The sequence below is a fragment of the Bombus huntii genome, chromosome 2 (genome assembly GCF_024542735.1).
Source record: "Bombus huntii isolate Logan2020A chromosome 2, iyBomHunt1.1, whole genome shotgun sequence".
Lineage (NCBI taxonomy): Eukaryota > Metazoa > Arthropoda > Insecta > Hymenoptera > Apidae > Bombus > Bombus huntii.
The window spans coordinates 7,758,044-7,778,045 of NC_066239.1; the positions used below are offsets into that span (position 1 = coordinate 7,758,044).

At 26.3% G+C, this 20,002-nt stretch overlaps 4 protein-coding genes across 9 annotated transcripts; 2 read left to right on the forward strand and 2 right to left on the reverse strand.

The window, feature by feature from the left end:
- Positions 1-95: 95 nt before the first annotated feature.
- Positions 96-4,518, reverse strand: LOC126878349 (TBC domain-containing protein kinase-like protein). 2 transcript variants are annotated; one of them, XM_050641092.1, is made up of 14 exons: positions 3,977-4,518; positions 3,627-3,837; positions 3,300-3,549; positions 2,965-3,193; positions 2,618-2,892; positions 2,403-2,549; positions 2,205-2,325; positions 1,859-2,020; positions 1,615-1,792; positions 1,346-1,552; positions 978-1,237; positions 775-902; positions 532-694; positions 96-474 (listed from the first exon to the last, which is right to left on the reverse strand). In XM_050641092.1, exons 2-14 carry the CDS (start codon positions 3,829-3,831, stop codon positions 367-369), a joined length of 2,433 nt encoding a protein of 810 aa, XP_050497049.1. In that variant the 5' UTR covers positions 3,832-3,837; positions 3,977-4,518; the 3' UTR covers positions 96-366. The 2 variants fall into 2 exon arrangements, with proteins under 2 accessions (XP_050497049.1, XP_050497051.1); XM_050641094.1 differs by lacking the exon at positions 1,346-1,552 and having other exon boundaries at positions 978-1,114.
- A 155-nt stretch (positions 4,519-4,673) lies between these two features.
- LOC126878378 (60S ribosomal protein L10a) lies at positions 4,674-7,058 on the forward strand. The gene is made up of 5 exons (XM_050641157.1): positions 4,674-4,831; positions 5,497-5,652; positions 6,168-6,316; positions 6,551-6,723; positions 6,830-7,058. The coding sequence occupies exons 1-5, from the start codon at positions 4,827-4,829 to the stop codon at positions 6,998-7,000; spliced, it is 654 nt and encodes a 217-aa protein (XP_050497114.1). The 5' UTR covers positions 4,674-4,826; the 3' UTR covers positions 7,001-7,058.
- A 1,545-nt stretch (positions 7,059-8,603) lies between these two features.
- LOC126878346 (tyrosine-protein phosphatase 10D) lies at positions 8,604-18,867 on the forward strand. 4 transcript variants are annotated; one of them, XR_007695640.1, is made up of 21 exons: positions 8,604-8,622; positions 11,910-12,311; positions 12,380-12,667; positions 12,797-13,075; positions 13,156-13,422; positions 13,502-13,834; positions 13,962-14,279; positions 14,366-14,698; positions 14,805-15,104; positions 15,177-15,380; positions 15,508-15,613; positions 15,776-16,002; positions 16,086-16,162; positions 16,251-16,385; positions 16,457-16,579; positions 16,677-16,825; positions 16,997-17,132; positions 17,739-17,805; positions 17,883-17,981; positions 18,412-18,478; positions 18,553-18,867. XR_007695640.1 is itself a non-coding variant. In XM_050641084.1 (20 exons), the coding sequence occupies exons 1-19, from the start codon at positions 8,619-8,621 to the stop codon at positions 17,966-17,968; spliced, it is 3,834 nt and encodes a 1,277-aa protein (XP_050497041.1). In that variant the 5' UTR covers positions 8,604-8,618; the 3' UTR covers positions 17,969-17,981; positions 18,412-18,867. The 4 variants fall into 4 exon arrangements, 1 of the variants encoding a protein (XP_050497041.1); XR_007695641.1 differs by having other exon boundaries at positions 13,207-13,422; XM_050641084.1 differs by having other exon boundaries at positions 18,412-18,867.
- LOC126878383 (thioredoxin-like protein 4A) lies at positions 18,542-19,853 on the reverse strand. Of its 2 annotated transcripts, none has more exons than XM_050641163.1 (4): positions 19,748-19,853; positions 19,504-19,635; positions 19,243-19,379; positions 18,542-19,069 (listed from the first exon to the last, which is right to left on the reverse strand). In XM_050641163.1, the coding sequence occupies exons 2-4, from the start codon at positions 19,579-19,581 to the stop codon at positions 18,856-18,858; spliced, it is 429 nt and encodes a 142-aa protein (XP_050497120.1). In that variant the 5' UTR covers positions 19,582-19,635; positions 19,748-19,853; the 3' UTR covers positions 18,542-18,855. The 2 variants fall into 2 exon arrangements, with proteins under 2 accessions (XP_050497120.1, XP_050497121.1); XM_050641164.1 differs by having other exon boundaries at positions 19,504-19,587; positions 19,748-19,852.
- Between the last annotated feature and the right edge of the window lie 149 nt (positions 19,854-20,002).

Sequence of the window (20,002 nt, forward strand, 5' to 3'; positions counted from 1 at the left end):
TAACTCGAAAATGTAAATGAAACCCTTATACTAAAATGTTTTGACTGTGTTTCTATAGTAACCATCTAAAGCAAATGAAAATATAGTATACTGTATATAGTATAACAAAAATTTAATTCTTTAATTAATATAATACATATTTTATATGTACTATTATCGTTTATAATCTCAATGTTAGAAAGATATAATATTTTACAATTGCCTCATAATATTCTACATATAATATAGTTAAATAAAATATTACAATTTATGAGTAATTTAAAATTATATATATATACATATATATACAAATTGTATGATCCTCAAATATGAAAATGTGGTGTTGTAATTTATTACATTAAAAAGTGCAGCATTTATACATTACTTTTATCGTAATGCTACTATAACATTTGGAGATTTTGCCCGTAAGATAGAAATTCCTCCTTGTAAAGAACATACACCCACAACTCCACATTTTACCAAAAAATCTGCAAACTATAAAACATTTTTATTTCAATGCTGAAAAATTAAATTTTGTATTATAATACTAACCAAGGCATTATTTTGATCATGAGGCCCAATAATTACAACAACACTATTTTTATTTTCTACAAGTGGTTTTGCATGTGGTCCAAGAGTTTCAATATGAGTTAAGGAAAGCTGTACACTTGTAAATGGAATATTAATACTGCCTACTACAGCACCTCTTTCAAATCTATATAAAGTAAATGATTACCATATATATAGAAATGATTTAGAATAATGTAATATTTCCTTTACAGATAAATTACTCACTGTATGTTATTGCGCACATCTACAGTTATTAATCTTTCAGGGCTATTGTTTAATAAATCTAAAAAGTCATCAACAGAAATTCTTGGCATTTTTTCAGTACCTGGTTCTGGTTCTAACCAATTTATATCCTAAAACATAACATATTTTTTTAAATTTGTATTTAATAAATTATCTTGAAGAATATATAGAGTTTATATTTATACTTTTGGTTGATTAAACTGATGTTTTCTATAAGTAATACTAGGTGGTGTATTTTGGTACATCATCATAGAATCTTTAACACATAATTCGATGTCGATTTCAGGAAGATCAGAAAATAAGAGGATACATTCATTGAAACCTGAAGTTAAAAGAGAATCTCGTAATTGTTTTAATATTGCTAGTCCAACTAAAAGTGGAAATGATGAGTCTCCTAATAGAAGTTTATCCCATAAATGAAGTATTTTGTGAAGTGGAAACACATCTAAAATAAGAAAGTTCAAGAATATGTAATAATCAACAATTTCAAAAGAGGAAAATTTATGATGTGAACAATTTTACATAATCCAAACATTAATAATAAATGGCTTACGTGAAAACATTGTTAAAAACCATGGAATTGCAAACAATTCTAATACAAAGTTGATTGATCTAAGATGATTAGCTAATTGTGGATCGTGGAAAGCTATAATTTGTGAAAATTTTCCTAAATATTCTTGTATAATAGCAGAATTATCTTTCAGAAAAAATTTGTGAAGATATTTTGGTATAAATGCAGACAGACATTCGAATGCTCTAGCTAAAATAAAAATATTAATAAAGTTTACATATATGTACTATATAATTTACTTAATTTATTACCTTCGTTATTAAAATTAAGATATAGAAATGGAGCTGTTAACGAATCTAATCCTTGCCAATAAACATAATGAGGATTATTTCGAACCCATGCTTTGAGCAATCTTTGTAATCTTTCGTGACCAGCACCAGATGACAATAATTCACTATACTGATGACATCTTGGTATGTCTACCTCTATCTAAGATATTGTTAATAAATTAAAACATAAAGATAAATAATGTAATGTGACTTAATGATGAATTACTTGTCGATCTGTGTGCGTAGGTGTTTCTTTATCAATCATATCATAACGTTTTTGAATATCACCAGTAATACCAAGCAATGCTGCCCATACAGCTCCCCTAACAGGTGGAGGTATATCTTTGTGTGCTTCTTCAATTATTGCTTCCCGTGTAATTGGATAAACCTAAATTATCAATATACATAAGTAAATAGTTCTATGAAAAGATTCTATTTTTGTAATAATTTATTAGTGATATTTTTTATTAATGAATTCATAGTAAATAATTTTAAACTTCAAAGATATTCCAAATAAAGTAATTACCTGTAACAGTTTATTATATATCAAATATTCAAAATAATATAATCACCTGTAGTAATCTATCATATAAAACAATCCTATAAAATTGATATTCTGTATCTCTTTCTCTTATAATTAAAGGTAACTGGGAAGCAGCATCTATCAAATCCTCTTGCGATTGAACGCGCATTCTATAAAGCATGTATGAGATGATTTATATAATATTGAAGAAAAATGTGAAATTTACATTTATCTTTATTATACCTACTGATTTGTTAACCATGGATAATTAGCTATATATGGAATATGAGACAAACGTTGATGTAGTGTATCAAGAGGAACTTTAACCACACGTAAATCAAGTAATCCTGCTGTGTCTCTTCTGCCAAACATTTGACCTAAAAGTATCACTAAACTAAAAAGAAAATTAAAATAAATTGTGCTTTTTTCCACAGAACATGATATTTATGAAACTTCTATTACTTTGGAATTGATAAAATAGGTGGTCTTGACCGGATAAATCCCTGTTTCTTTAACTCCACAGTAATATCGCCTCCTGCTAATTGCCATAAATAATATAATTCATCCATTTTTCTAACAATAACATTCTTATATAAATTTTTTTCTTTTTCTTTCTCATTTTGTAACAAAAATTCTTCAAATATAGGTAACTTCAGTAACTCTTCTGGTACCTTGCGCTCTAAGGGGTGAATTTGTAAACAACAATCTACAAAATCCTTTACTTTATCAGGTAAATCCTAGAACAATAATAAATACAAAGAAATAACTATAGAGTGTGACCCAGGATTTAAGAGTCAAATAAATTATACCTTATAAATATTGTAACAATTAGTTTCTCTTGCAAGACGTTCAAAAACAGAAGTTTCACAGTGTATTAGACTAAGAACTTTCCGCAAACATTGAGATAATTTTACACCTGGCCATATTGACTTTCCCAATAATAATTCTGCAATAATCATACCTAAAGACCAAGAATCTACTTTTGAGCTACTGACACCAGAACTCAGAAATACTTCAGGAGCTGTATACTTTGGATAACTAATAAAAAATTGTATTATGCATTTAAATAAGTATTTCTTATTTTTACTAAATATTCAATTGCAATTAAATTTTATTAAACTAAATATTTTATTATAAGACATACCCAATAGGAAAAGATACATTTTTTCCACTATCTGTCATATAATATAAACCAAAATTATATAACTGTACATTTCCACTTGTATTGACTAATATATTTTCAGGATTTAAATGTCTGTGTACTAAGCCTAAATTATTCATATGCTGTAAACCCAACAGGCATTGAAATGCTATTTGCACAATATCATCAATGTTCAAATTTTCTTTTTTATTTAATGTATCTCCATTATATTCTGCAACTACTACTACCCGTTCTACAAAAAATAATTTTAATTAGATAATTATATGAAATGTTTTTAAATTTCTAATTTTTAAATATAATAAGATTTACCATGTTTACTTCTAATTATATCAAGATATGTAGATAAATTTGGATGGTGAATAGTCTTTAAAAATTGAGATTTTCCATATATGGTTATTGAATTTGGTGTAAGAGGTAAACCATTACTACCACAAACTTCAACTGGATGACTTTGGGCAAAAAATGTCATCCCTCCAAAACATCGTTCTTCGTTTTCTAAAAGTGCTGGACACATTCTCAACTATAAAATAGAACATATTATTATAGAGTATCTTAACAATATTTAAATAACTAATTTAATTTTAATAATGACAAAAAATTTACATATATATTAAAAAATACGTCATGTAATACAAGAAATAATTATAAAATATACGTACTTGATTTATCAATATATATTTTTACGAAATTTTAAACTATAAATCGATATTTACATCATTAACCTCAACGAATACTTATAATCATTATCAATTATAAAAATACATTTAATTGTCTCTTAGAATTATGTCTTTTCATAGTTTAATTATTTATCATTTGCAAATTAAACCAAATTATTGATTTATTTATCAATTTTGTTTACAAGAATAAACAAGAGCACCCACTACATATACATACATATGTATATATGTATATATCACTGATATGTATATGTATCATGAACCACGATCATATAAATAGATCTGGACACTTGCTAGGGAAAATCGTTCGAAAATTGAATCATGTCTAGTTGCGAAAAATTAACATGGAAGATCAACAAAGTCTGCGTTCTTACGAGACAGACAGAGATGAGTAGAGTGTCTCTTTCTTTGAGGTATTCATAGCATGTCACGGATTGCAAAACGAAAACCTTCTTGCCTTCGATGTTAATTTTTCACAACTAGTCACGATTTAATTTTCAGACAGTTTTTCACAGACTTCAATATATATAAATGTAGGACCTGGTAATAGGAATTCTGGTACATAATATGTATAGTCTAACATACATAAACTATATATATATATCGATGCATACCGAAATAGTTAAATTTAAAGCCGAGTTCACATAAATTGCAAGCACGACATCTGTGACAGTTTCATAAACTATGAGCTAGGATGCTCATAAGCGTGATCCCATCTAGCAAATATGTATTGGTTTTACTGGTTCTGCTGTTAACATAGCAGTTTCCTTTCTGATTTTAATCGTGCAGTAGATAGGACGTTTTCTTTTCAGTGATCTTGTAAGGAGGTACAATGACGTGAGTATCTAATCTTTTTATATTTTATAAATCTGAAATTTTTTTTCTTTGATATTGTAAATAATATTTATTGCGATATATCTTTTTAATATAATTACCAATATTTTTTAAAAATAATCGTTATTGAAGCTTTATATCGTACCAATTTCTGGACATGATATCTCCACATTGTACTATAATTTTTCAAATGCATCTTTAAAAGTCTTTTATAAAATAAATTTTAAGCATTTAATAAATATAAATAAATACTTTTTCTATTATGTATTGAATTCTTTTTATCATTGTAGCATAGTATTATTGAAAATATTAATCTTTTATATATGTACTATTTTAATATAATTTTATTTTAATAATAAATAAATTCACATGAGTTCACTATATGTTGGAAATAAATAAAGAAAATGGGCACTGCTTATAAGATTGATTGTGAACACCAAGCAATAAAAAAATTTCATGTACAAAAATGTTGGTAGCAATTCATATCTTATCTATAAACAATTTCATTAGAAACAGAAACATGCTAGTATCAATGAATCAATTGACAAAGCTCTGTCCGTATCTCAGTTCTAAGACCTACTTTTTTTATTTGTATTCTGTATATTATAATAGTAGTAATAATTGTTTTAAATTTCAACTTTGATTGTAATAATAATTTTAATCAATAGGTCCAAAGTATCACGTGATACTCTCTATGAATGTGTGAATGGTGTTATCCAAAATTCACAAGACAAAAAAAGGAAATTCTTAGAAACAGTGGAACTCCAAATTGGCTTGAAGAATTATGATCCTCAAAAGGACAAACGTTTCTCAGGCACCGTCAAGTATGTTTCTACCTGACATTGAGGATTCTTTTCGGTTTTTACTTCTCTTTTCTTTTCCTTTTTTTATTTTTTTTTTATTTTTTAACTAACATCCGAAAAGGTTGCCTCATGCATAGTCAGGAAGCTAGGTTTTACCTAGCGGACCTCTACCCAGGGTCTTAAATAAATTGGGGAGGTTTTTTACCGTTGTATTTATTACAGGATCATGAATCATGATCCTGCTGGTAAGTCAATATTTGACTATGGTAACTATTCAATCAATTCAATTATTAAAACCAATGTTCAGTGATGTTGAACTACTTTGCATGTATTATCTGAATACTTCGTGTGGTTATCCAATATGTTACTGAGAATATTGACTTTGATAATTGTATTTTCATTTTTGAGTAATTGGAATAATGTTGAATTCCACTTTGAGTGTTACTTTGAATATTTATTCATAATAACATATATAGAATCAACAGTTTAAGGAATATTAATTACTTAATTACACACGTAATTTATCTCTATTAAAGGTTGAAGAATATTCCAAGACCAAAGATGCAAGTTTGTGTTTTGGGAGATCAACAACATTGTGATGAAGCTAAAGCTAATAATATTCCATATATGGATGCAGAAGCATTGAAAAAATTAAATAAGAACAAAAAACTTGTAAAGAAACTAGGTAATTTGAAGCTTTTTATTTTGTCTATTTAATTCTTTTCTTTGTGCCTTCCAAAAAGCACCATTGCTAGTTTGTAATTTGTAGTAGTGGTCGTCTACTGGAAGAAAATGAAATTCTTCACTTGGTGAGGACGTTGTGTTTTATTCCTTCGTACCTCAATCCGTGTCGAGACATCTTTTAAATCAACTTTAATATAATTTGATTTAAAAATTAACTTGCGTGTGCTTTTTACAGCTAAAAAATATGACGCCTTCTTAGCTAGTGAATCTTTAATTAAACAAATTCCACGTATTCTTGGTCCTGGTCTGAATAAAGCTGGCAAATTCCCTGGTCTTCTATCTCATCAGGAGTCAATGGTAGGGAAAATTGATGAGGTGAAAGCTACAATTAAATTTCAAATGAAGAAGGTAAATTTTGTTGCATATTCGTTGTTTCAAAAAAATATTTTACTTACAAATTCTTGCTAAAATTGTAATTTATAATATCCAAACGTAATTTGAAAAACTTTTTTAGGTATTATGTTTGTCAGTGGCTGTAGGTCACGTGGGAATGACTCCAGATGAATTGGTACAAAATGTACATCTTTCAATTAACTTTTTAGTTTCATTGTTGAAAAAACACTGGCAAAATGTACGTTCTCTTCACATTAAATCTTCTATGGGACCACCTCAGAGATTATACTAATTTAATTAGTATAAATACTATTGATGTACAATGAAAAAATAAAACAGACATAACTCAATGTATGATGTTACAGTTTGTTATAAAAAATTTTCCTATTTGATATTTTCCAAACTTATAATTTAAAAATGTATTAATATCATAATTCATGTACTATAATTATCTTATTGAAAATCGTGTACAATTGTTGCATTTACTAGAGTAAAAGTTCTATATGTTTTAACATAATGTATCGTCGTAATCGTATTGTGTAATATTTCATTAAAAAGAAAAATTACTTTGTGATGTATTTATAATATTTTATCGTTATTAATACGGTACCAAAAATTTTGTAAAAGAAACATTCATTATATGTATCGGTAATTATGAAAATGCTGTATCGAGAAAAAAAGTCGAGATTTTCATTTGTTTTGTTATATCGATTTATATTTTTATATAACTAAGAAATTTTTGCTAAATAGCTGAGAAATGAGTAACGATATGAGGAAGTCACTTCCATATTTATCCATGGAAGTTATGATTTATCTACGTTCATTTTGACAGTGGTGTAGGTCACATGTACCTTGTGCGTGAGTTGTGAGCTTGGGAGAAAAATAACAATTACATATTTTTGTATTATGTCAATGGCAATAAGAGAACTCACACCAATTGTTCTAGTTATTCCACAGTACAAATGCTGCACCACGCTGCCAAGTCCTAGTGTTCCACGCTAGCATATACAAAAACCTATTTAATTTCACCGTAAACGAGGTATAACCCAACAAATGAAGACGACGTATTCGTTAAGACGATGGTAGAGACAATAGACAACTTTGGACGGCGGTGCCTAAGGCTTAAAAGCTTTAAAGGCCTAAAGCCTAAGGCTTACTCTTTTAACGGATGATATAACTAGACATGAACACAATACACCATAGCACACTAGCACATTGATCTTTCCCGTTTTCTTTCTTTTTCTTGTGCTATTATATGTCATTACCTTTAATGTTAAGCATATAAAATAAAAATTTTACAAGTAAATTTTCAAAGTAAAAGATAAAAATTTCGGTTAATAAATTAGTCATGACGTCAAATCTTGTCTGCCGATAATTTGTTCTTCTGTTTTTATCGTTTCTGTAAATAAATACGCATGCAACATATACATTACGTCAGATATACTATCAGAGAGGAATTTCCTCTCTGATATTATTCACAACCTATCAATCATTGAAATTACTATTAAAGTGAAATTTAAGATTTATTATAACGTTTATTATTTAATATAAAGCAAATTTAAAGTTAAATCTAAAAGTCTATTGTGTATACAATATATTAAAATTATTACTATTCATCATTCCACTAATCCATTATCGTTTAAACGGTAAGGTTTCCTTTTCTTCTCTAAAAAGAATATAATAAATAATTAATTTCTCTTTCTGAGGCAACTTTCTTTCAGTATTGCGTGATTATGTTATTCTCTTACTTGTCTATCTCGAATAGAAAAGTATGAACTTGTTCATAAAACCGTACAATGAAATAGTCTTTTGTAGCGTGGAACTAAATAGGTTCATGTATATGCTAGCGTGGAACATTTTCAGTACTTAGCCGTTAGGTTCAGCACTAATCCGGAAACAACCGGAACCATATGCGTGAGTACTCCCATTTCCTCTCTAACTATGTCTTTAAATAAAGGCTCGGGTATGGGGTATGGTAATGCTTTATATGAAACGTCAATGGATTTTGAAGCGGGATTTCATGTTTTAAATTTTTCACCGAAAAAAGAAAGGCCAAAATTATGTTATAATTTGCACTTACCTCCATTATATGCAAATGTAAGGCTAAGAGAAAAGTATAAAGACAGTTATTTACTACTTTACATTCCACTAATTTATCAAGAATATTTTAAAGCCTTTAGAATATCTGAAACAAAATTTTGTTATTGAACCAGGAGATGATTAATAATTAATTATACAAAATTACAATATATAGAACATAAATAAATAAATCTGTTTGTTTTAGTTTGTTTTCTTAATAAAATTCATTATCTTTTTTATCGTAAAAGATTACATATTTTATGAAACGTTTTATTTCATAATGGAAAAATATTTTGTAATACACTCAAACGCAAAAATTTAAATATCTAGAAACAAAATATATATGTATGACTTACATCACGTTCATAATCATAGGCACATATGTTGAGGAAACACTCCGTCGCAAGTATACGCATCAAATTACATTAACATACGTGTGAAATGGTCAAATGATAAATCGCTTGAGAAATAAATAGTAATTTTATTTGTTTTTCCAACAATACAAATATAAAATTATACAATAATTGTAGCAATGTTAAAAAATATTTATTTTTATTACTTAACTAGATTTTTATTAAATTATTAATTACATATATATAGTTAACGTACCTCTTTATATTTATTTTATTAACTTATTTCAAACATATTTTTCATGAATATTCTAATATGATATTTTTTATATTGAAAAATTAAAAGTTATAAATTAAAGATATACCAAAAAGTAAACAGAATAAAAGTGTCTTAAATTTTCCCTCGTCTGCGCTTATATATACATATAGTAAAATGAAGATTTCTTATTCGTCGAATTTTCGTTTATCTTATATCAGCTTATATATTTTCTTTTCATTTGAAAGTCTTACTCAAATAATCAGTAATAAATAATTTATTAATTATTACTTAATTAATAAATTTAAGTTGTTCATCTCGTTTAAGTTGTACAAATATATTTTATAAATATACTATTCAAATACAAGCGTAAATATGACTTTTTGTGAGTTAAAAGGTTCAAATAATCAGAACATGTTATTTTTAACAACCTTTGAGGAGGTTATAATATATTCTTTAAAAATGTATATACATATGCTCCTCTATTTCGCCTCATAAGTAAATTGCAGCTTCAATGAAGTTGTAGATTTATCCGAGAGCTTAATGCTGCTTTATTTTTTTTACGATTGAATGTAATTTTAATATAGCGAATTTCGATCATAGTGCTTAACATTCGATTCACATGTATTTTACTAGAATGCGCAAAAACGTTAATGAAAACGGGAGGTCTTATCTATATTAAAGGAAAACTGATATTTAATGAATAACATTGAGAGATTCAAATCGCGGCAAAGTCTAATCTTTTGGGCAAGTACATTTTATGTTTAATTTAATACTTAACATACACAATTGCATTAAGAATTACGTACACATATATAATGGCATATAAATGTAGTTTAAATATTATGAATTATTTATTAATTATGATTTCCAATTATTAACAATGCGTTAACATATCAGTTATTATATATGCGTTATTACATGTATATATATATATATACACATATATTATATATATATAATTATAGATATATAATTAAAATTATACAATTTTAATCATTATAAAGCTTTTCGATAACAGCCATTTGTGTAATAATTGTGTTCAGTGATTTTATAAACTTATTATAATAAATATAATTCATGTAAGACTCCAAAGAAATGAATTTTTATAAAAGCTATATGTAAAATATAATAAAAAATTGTTAAAATTCGTAAAAAGATCAAGATAAATATTACCCTCATGTTTGATTAATAAAGTAGTACAGAGTACGCTTTTAAGAGTTTAATATAGACTTGAGATTCTTATCAGCAATATCAATGACTATAGGAGGGATAAACGAAAACCTGTTGGTAAGTGATCAGAAGTCAGAATGATTATCAAGAAAATAACTAACACATCGAGTTTTCAAAATAGTTCTTCGTACCTTTGTTAATAGATCTCATTGATTCGAGTGTATAAATTTTTAATAACTTTATTGAAAACAACGAATTAATTCTTATGTGCAGAGTTTAATCCTAGATAAACCGACTTTTTCTTGAATAAGTGGATAAAACATAACAATTGTTTTATATACGAAAAAGGTTTCAATTCATAATGAAAAATATAGAATATATGTTTGTAATTTATCAATGAAGAACAATTTTTTGTGAGATTGGGTAAAGAATCGCGAGCATTTGACTTTTCATATTACGATGATCTGTGAAAAAACATTGCTGATCGAATCGTGATTGATATGAGCTATAACATATCAATCAATTATTGTGAAATTCTACTTGCCACTTTAAACGCCTATTGTACACATACCATTTTATTTTTAATATCTGCTTTTTTTACAATGCATTTATAAAATGAATAATAATAGTAATCAAAATAAATTTACATAACGTGTTAAATGAAGTGAAATGCACAATCATAAATGCACAAAACGTATAAAAATTACAATTTCAATTGTTAAGTCTTTGGTATAAAATTATTTTTCTGGTTTTAAATTATGAGACTAAGTATATAATACTTTGAAATATATATATATAATTAACATTTCAATTAATTTAGATAGAAAAAAAATATCACTTTAAATAGAAAAAGAATTATATTGGCAGAAGCCAATGTAACCTATCCAAATAATGTGTTAAAAAGATACATTGGTCAAAATTAAATCGATTATTTATCAAATTTCTTTATTTCTAATATTAACATTTTTCATCGTTCCTTCGAAATCATGGTTAATGAAACGTTATCATTTCTAATTAATATACAATTTATTTGTGACAACAATGATATTTTTCGTTTGTGAATTGACTCAAGGTATATTTTAAGTTTATCAGAAAGAATCACAAATATTGATTTCGTTTTTAGTTGTGATATGAAATAAATCTTTCGAAAGTCTAGATTACATCGTTTCAAGTACGTAATGTTAACTATACGACGTATAAAGTGTACAATAAAATTATCACCAGAACCTGATACTTTACCTAGCGCAGTTAATTAATTAATTAAGATAAAAAAATATCAAACTGTTATCTTAGATTTTTACGATTTTAATAATGAAACTCTGTTTCAATTTGCAATCTTATAGGTAACATGGTACGAAAAAAACGATTGAAAGTGTTGATTTACGCACTACAGATCATCTATGTGCTCAGTGAAAATAGTTTAATCGATCATCGACACATCGGACACAATGAAACAGTGAACGCTTCGATGAAAATTTTATTTGATCTCAATGCTGAATATGTAGTATCTTCAGAACTAAATAATTCTATGAGCATAAAAGAGTTTCTAAACGAAGCTACGGAATTTGAACAAAATGAGCTCCTGCCGAATGATTACCTGAAAAACAACGATACTAATATATCGATTCTCGATACAACGAACAATGACTTCGTTCAAAAATTCGAGCATATTTCTATTTCATCTAACGAATTGAAAGATAACCAAATTTTATCGGAAGATATATTAATGACATGTAACGAAGAAGGTATAATTATTTAGATAAAGGTCAGTATAAATGAATGATTTTACTATTTACGTTTGCTTTGTTTATAGATCGAAAAAATGTACAAAATCTAACGATTGATCTAGTTGCTACAGAATGGATATTTCTCTCCTGGGAACCTCCTTGTGATAATATAACAAGTGAATTGTTTTATACTATCGATATATGCTTGGACTCAAATCAACTATGTTTTTCAAGAAATAGAACCATAGTAAAAGATACACAATATAATGCCACTGATCTAGAACCATGCAACAATTATACATTTATTGTAAAAGCCATTGACAAAGATTTAAACTCGACTGGAGTTATTGTAACAGGCGCGACGAGTTCTAATAGTAAAATTATAATATTAATACAAATTTAATATCCAATATGATTATTTAAATTTACTCTGGTTTAATTATTTTGCAGAAATTGTTTTTAAAAGTATAATATACAATTTATATACTATTCATTCTTTTTAGTTACTGAAATTGGAGATATTCAAAAATTAGTTGCACATACTGCTTCTAGTACAATTAAATTAAGCTGGAAATCACCAGGAGATTATCCAACATGTGTAAATCATTATTTAATTGCGCAATGCCTTAAAAATATTTGTAATAATGCCTCAATTACAACTGAGGAATATATTTCATCAAATTTAGAACCATGTGAGGAATATTTCTTTATAATTAAAGCAGTTTCAATAAACAACAAACAATCTAATGGTGTTGATATTACATTAAAAACAAATTCTCCAAGTATGTTAGTCAGTGATTATACTAGTTTTTACACATAGCTACTAATTAATAATTTTTTGAATAATAATTATTTTTATAAGAATCTAGTAGACCTCAAAACCCAACTGTGGAAGCTAATGCATTTTCTTTAGTTATTCATTGGGAACCACCAGAAATTGGAGCTAAATGTATTAAATATTACCGTGTTACTATTGATCCACAGCCAAAAACAGAACAAGTAACTGGAATAAATGTAACAATAAGTGATTTGTATGCATGTACTCCATATTGCATTTATATTAATGCAGTAGATGAAGACAATAATGATGGGGAAATGATCACTATTGATACAAGAACAGCATCAACAGGTAAAAAGAAATTATGAATATTATATATGTATATTTTATAAAATATTTATGTTTAAGAATAAATGAAAATTTCATTTAGTATCGAAATCACCAATATTAAATATGAAAGAACCAATTGTTACAACGCATGACATAATGCTTTCATGGAAGATTGAGAAAGGCAACAGTAACTGTACTTTAACATCTTTAAAAGCTATGTGTAATGCTACAATGACAAACGGTCATGGTTATGAAGTTAAGAATGGGGAAGCTGAAGTACATATAGATTCTCATATTCAAGATGAATATTTTACAAATTCAATAATAAAGAATGTCAGTCCATTTACTACATATATATGTTGGGCATATGTTCTTAATGAAGCAGGAAATAGTGAATTAAGTAAATTAATAAGTGTAACAACATCAGAAGATAGTAAGTAAGCAGAAATGCATAAAAATTATGTTAAACATATAGTTTTTAACCTACATTAAAAATACAAGAAATAACAAAAGTCATAAGTAATATTAATGGTAATATATGATATTCTTTAATATTTCAGTACCATCCGCACCTTTTCTCAATGTTACAAATATAACATATTCACAATTTATATTTGTTTGGGAACCACCATCATATTTAGCAGGGAATTTACATGAATTTGAACTTGTATTTGAAGGAGAAATATGTTTCTATATGCCTGATTGGTGCAAACCAGTAACCTTAAAAACCATTAAACATTTTAATGGATCTACGTTCATTTTTGAATATTTAAATGCAACAGCATTTACATATTATACAGCAAAAATCAAAGCAAGAACCTCTGCAGGCTGGGGAAGTTATAACAATGATCTAATATTATTTAAAACACCAGCTGGAGGTAATTTCTTATTACATGAAATTATAGATATTTATAATTTCAATATCACTAAACTCTATTATATTACCATAGTTATTATATATTAGTTCCAGGGATGGTATCCAACTTTTCATATTCAATTGTAAACAATGAAAATAATAAAAATGTTTTGAATACCATTTTGACATGGGGCATTCCATGTTCTTTAAATGGAATATTGGAATATTTTAATGTATTTGTAGATGGGATTAGAACTAATTATGAACCACATTCTTTTACATTACAATTTTTATCAAATGATGTTAAAAATGATACGGTCATAACAAATTTAAAAGAGTTAAAAGCAGAATATAATTATATCATTAAAGTGGTAACAAAGGTTCAGGGAATCCAAGATTTTGGAATACCAGCATTTAAAAATATTTCATATCCTGCTGGCAGTATGTATCTAACTCTAAATAATATAAACTAGCAACTTTCATAAAATATTTATCTTCAAGTATTAAAATGTCGTTAATAAGTTACTACACATTATTTATATTTTAGTTCCACCTCAACCTGATGAAGATTATATAAAATCTATAACTATAGATCCAGCTAGTGCACGAAGAACTACAACAACAGCTACACTTTTACTTCCCTTATTCCCTAATACAAATGGTGATATTATTTATTATTCTATTATAGTGTCAAGAATGAACTATAATATTCCATCAAGTATTAGATTTAATATGACGAATAATACAAATCATATATTATGGCCAAATATATCTTCTTGGAAAGAAGCTATGCTACAAGACTTTACAATACCTTATCAAGCTACTAGACTATGTTGGAATCCTTATCGTAGGTGATATATTTTTCAGTTTGTATTCAAATTTAATTAAAAATGTTTGAATTATTACCGTATTTTTGCAGCTAATTCTGTTGCTGATTATGGCGATATGGAAGCAGTCAAGTATACACTTGGCGAAAATACAAATTGTAAAGAAATTTCATCTAATACCAATAAAAGAATTTATTGTAATGGTCCTCTTAAACCAAATACATGGTATCATGTTAGAATGCGGGCATTTACTCGTGGTGGATATTCTGATTCTACAACTTTTTTAATAAAAACCAGTAAAGTGTTTATTGATTCTTAAAGTTATTTGTATTTTTCTTCGTTTAGTCGCTTCGATATTGGTATTGCAAAAATCATACATAATTAAATTTTATTGTATTCATTAAATATTTTAAATTATATTAGATGCTGAAATAGATATCGTACTTGTTAGTGGAGTTGTTTTTGGTATTTTATTCTTGGGAATTTTATCAACAATAATGTTATTATTTCGCAAATGTTCAATTCGTGCGTAAGTAAATCTTATTTTTTGTTTAGTTCAACATTGTCACACTAAAAATAATATTCATCAAAAAATAAAAATTTAAACATTTAAACATTGTAACAAAGTATACATTGTGGCAAAAAATTTACATAATTAATAATTTAATGATAATTTATACATGTTTTTTAGAATATTACGACGATTTCTACATTCTGACATGTCTGGATCACCAGTTCCTACACCTTTTTCAAAAAAGAAATTTATAGCTCATTGTCAACAATTTATTGATAATCCTGGAAAATTAAGCAATGAATTTCAGTTACTTCAAACTCTTAGTATTGATTTACAGATGCCAACCAATACTGCTTGTTTACAAGCCAATAAGAAGAAAAACAGATATTCTGATATTTTACCATGTAAAAATATTGATTTACATATTATAAAGATGTGAATTATATATAAAATGAAAAAAAATACTTTATTAAATTTATATTTTCAGATGATTTTTCAAGAGTTAAGCTGGAAGTAATTGAAAATGATCCTAATACTGACTACATCAATGCATCTTTTATTAAGGTGAGTAACCATAAAATTATTTGTTTACACTAAATATGAATTATATTATGTATTAAATATGAATTTAATAGGTATACACTATTTTCAGGGCTATAGTGGCGAAAATGAATATATAGCTTGTCAAGGACCAAAAGAAGAAACAACATTTGATTTTTGGAGAATGATAGAGCAATATGACATCAATGTAATAGTTATGTTGACTGAGTTAGTTGAAAAAGACAAAGTAAGATTTTCGCACTAAATATATTTAAATCTCGTTTAACGCATGAATGTTAAAAATTGATACCTTTGTAGGAGAAATGTCATCAATATTTTCCAACAATTAGGGAAACTTTTAAGTATGAAAATTTGACTATAAAATGTATAAGTGAATTAGATTATAGATCTTATACACAAAGAACGTTAGTATTACAAAAGGTACAAGATTTAAACTTAAGTTACAAGATTTAATAAAATACATTTGTACTTATATATATATTAATTTAATTCTCCTATTTATAAATAATAAATATAGGAAAACAAAAAAAGAAATATAACACATTTACATTTCAAAGAATGGCCAGATCATGATGTCCCAGAAGATTTTGAACCAATAATCCATTTTTGCCAGATTGTACATCGTAATGTTACTGGTAATAAAGGATATATTGTGATTCATTGCAGGTAAAAATATATGAGTTTAGTATAATAGTTAATAATATCATATATCTTGATGTTTTAATATTATTCAGTATTGTTATTACTTTACATTTTGAATTTATTTAATATTATTACTATTTCACTATTTTATATAAATTTGTTATATATATATATATATAATACATACTTTTACAGTGCAGGAATTGGTAGAACTGGCACTTTAATAGCAATAGATATAATTTTACAACATCTTCGAGATAATAAAAAATTGGATGTGTTTGGAACAGTATATAGATTACGACGTGATAGAATAAATATGGTGCAAAAAGAAGTAGGAAAATCCAATCTTTTATATTAATATTAATATAAATTATGTACTCATAAATTATATATCTACAGAATCCGACCGAATAACACGCAAAAATAGGCGTGATTCCTTGTGGAAAAATAAGGAAAAATATAGAATAAAATTGTTTTACTCTCGATTTAATTTTTGAAAAAATCAAGTTTGAAAATTTGTCAAATATATTTGAATATGACTAATTCCGGGCTGAACAGGATTAAATAATCGATAGGAAATCATTCCACGTGTGAAAATAAATCAAAAATGCAGAACAACACTTTTTTACGGGATACTTTGTTTTCGAAAAAAATAGATTTGAAAATTTATCATACGCGTGTAGTAGTTCAATTTTTAACTAAATGTTTTCAAACTTTACATTATTTTGTCCTGTCCAATCCGAAATTTGTCATGTTGAAGCATATAAATTTCACAAATTTTCAACCTTGATTTTCTCGAAAACTAAGCCGAGAATGAAAAAATTTTATTCTATACCTTTTCTTATTTTTCCACAAGCAGTCACATTATGCCCGCTTTTACGTGTTATTCGGTTGGATCCTGTATATCTAATACTATTAATATTTATTATATTTTTAGAGTCAGTATGCTTACATATACAATTGTACAAAGCAAGTATTAAAAAATCCCTATTGTTTAAAGAATTGTAAGTTTGTCATGCTTATTACAAACAAGTTTATTTACTATTTTTTTCGTTTTAAATATTGAAATTTTTGTCTTTAGATAAACCACCACCTATGAATCCAGTGTACGAAAATACCTCCAGGAAAATAAGAATAGTACCAAGTTCAAATATAAATCTACACTAGTCACAACTTTGAGGTAAGCATGTAAGAAGTAATTTTAAATATTTATTTTTGTTTTGCACAATATTGAAATTTATATGTATAAAAAAGTGGTAGTATTTTTTCTAACATAAAATGAAGATGTATTATTTAATATAGAAGATCAATGTAATAAATAATGTATGTACGTATAAGTACAACTGTAATGAAACATGATATTTTGTATTTTGTTTATAGTAATATGTGAATCAAATTTTATTCTTGCAATACATAAATTTAATTCTTTTTTATTTCTATGGAATACATATGATAATATATTTTTAAAACAGACAGAACATTTTAAGGAAACTATAATAATAACATTTCAATATAAGGTTGTAATTGTTTAGTTTAAACTGGCTATATGACTTAAGGATTACAATAGATTTAATTAATATAAATGTCTAATCTTTTAATTGTTATTCAAGGTATAAGCTACCTACCTACTATTGCTTGACAAAAGTCCTACATGAGAAGTGCAATCTTCCTTTGAGTGTAAGTGTTATTTAAATATTTATACATATCAAAAATGAATAATATACACAAAACCAATAAAAATATGTTTTCAGGATTTAATTATCTAGTCTTTCTTCACTAAGCTATGATTTATTGACTTCTTCTTGTATAGAAAATAAATTAACCAATTTATACAAAACTATAATCGCTATTTACAGATAAATGTAAAATAATAAATGTACAAATATACTTATTATTTTTACAATAATTTGCATAAGTACATATATGCTATATATAACTTTATATTTATTTGTAATTATGCCATATTTTTATTTATTGATGTAAGTTCAGTTATATACCAATATTTTCTCTCTGATTTATACATTAATATAAAATATTTTCGTCAATAAAGATAATTAATAACGATATTTTGTAGAATAATCTTTTGGAGAAACAACTAAACCTCTACCTTTTCTGGCACCTCTGTAGACTGTCTCAATGATATCAATCATTTCTTGTTTGTCCTCTAATGTCCAGTTTATTTTATTATTATTTCCAGTTCCCAAATCAATCATTATATGTTTATTTCGAAAGAAAAACATAACTGTACAAGGATCATACAATTCATACCTGTAAAAAATCATATTTACATCTCTCTGAAAACGTATATCTTTAATAGTTTAAGACAATAAAAAGATATTATCCAGTTTACTGACTAAAATAATACTATCAATGATTTAAACAATATTTTATGAAAATATAAAATAACATTTTAAGATTTTTAATTGCATATTAAACCTTACATTTTATTAAAATCAGGTACTTGAGTAATATCAACTAGATAAATGACAGCAAAGTTTTTTACTTTTTCAGCAATATTATAAAGAACTTCATCCATTTTCATACACATTGGATCCCAGTCATGACCAAATCTAATAACCTAAAAAATTTTGTTTTTAGTTACAATTTCATATATAGATAGTCGCTATAGATAGTAAAATTACGAGGTAAAATTTCATCCATGACAGCCATTAAAAGTTAATACAAATCAATTAGAAACTTACAACTACTCTATCTTCTTCAGATAATATTGCCTGATCCACTTGCCATCCATTGTGAAGATGTGACAACATATAAGACATTGTTTTCTGTTTATCAAATACAGATCCAAGAAAAATGAACAAATTTAATGTAACCTATATTTTTATATTCAAGTTTAGAACACTTTTTATTGGTATATATCACAAACAAAAAGTGTAGAATAACAATATATTCTACAAAATCATGTAATAATTATACATTACTTACATGGGTTTTATCATATGATCAAGATTATGGAATAAAAGTTTCTTTTAACTTCTCACAATACGATCAACACCACCGCTATAATACGTTTATTTGCGAAAGTTAAAATTTACCACCCATTACCTCATTGCCACCAACATATTAGCAATAATTTAAAAAATCCCTAGTTTCATTTTAATCTCTTTAATTATATCTAGTTATATAGTATATTAATATTACAATATAAGATTATTAGATTCTTTTTACAATTTTATTCTA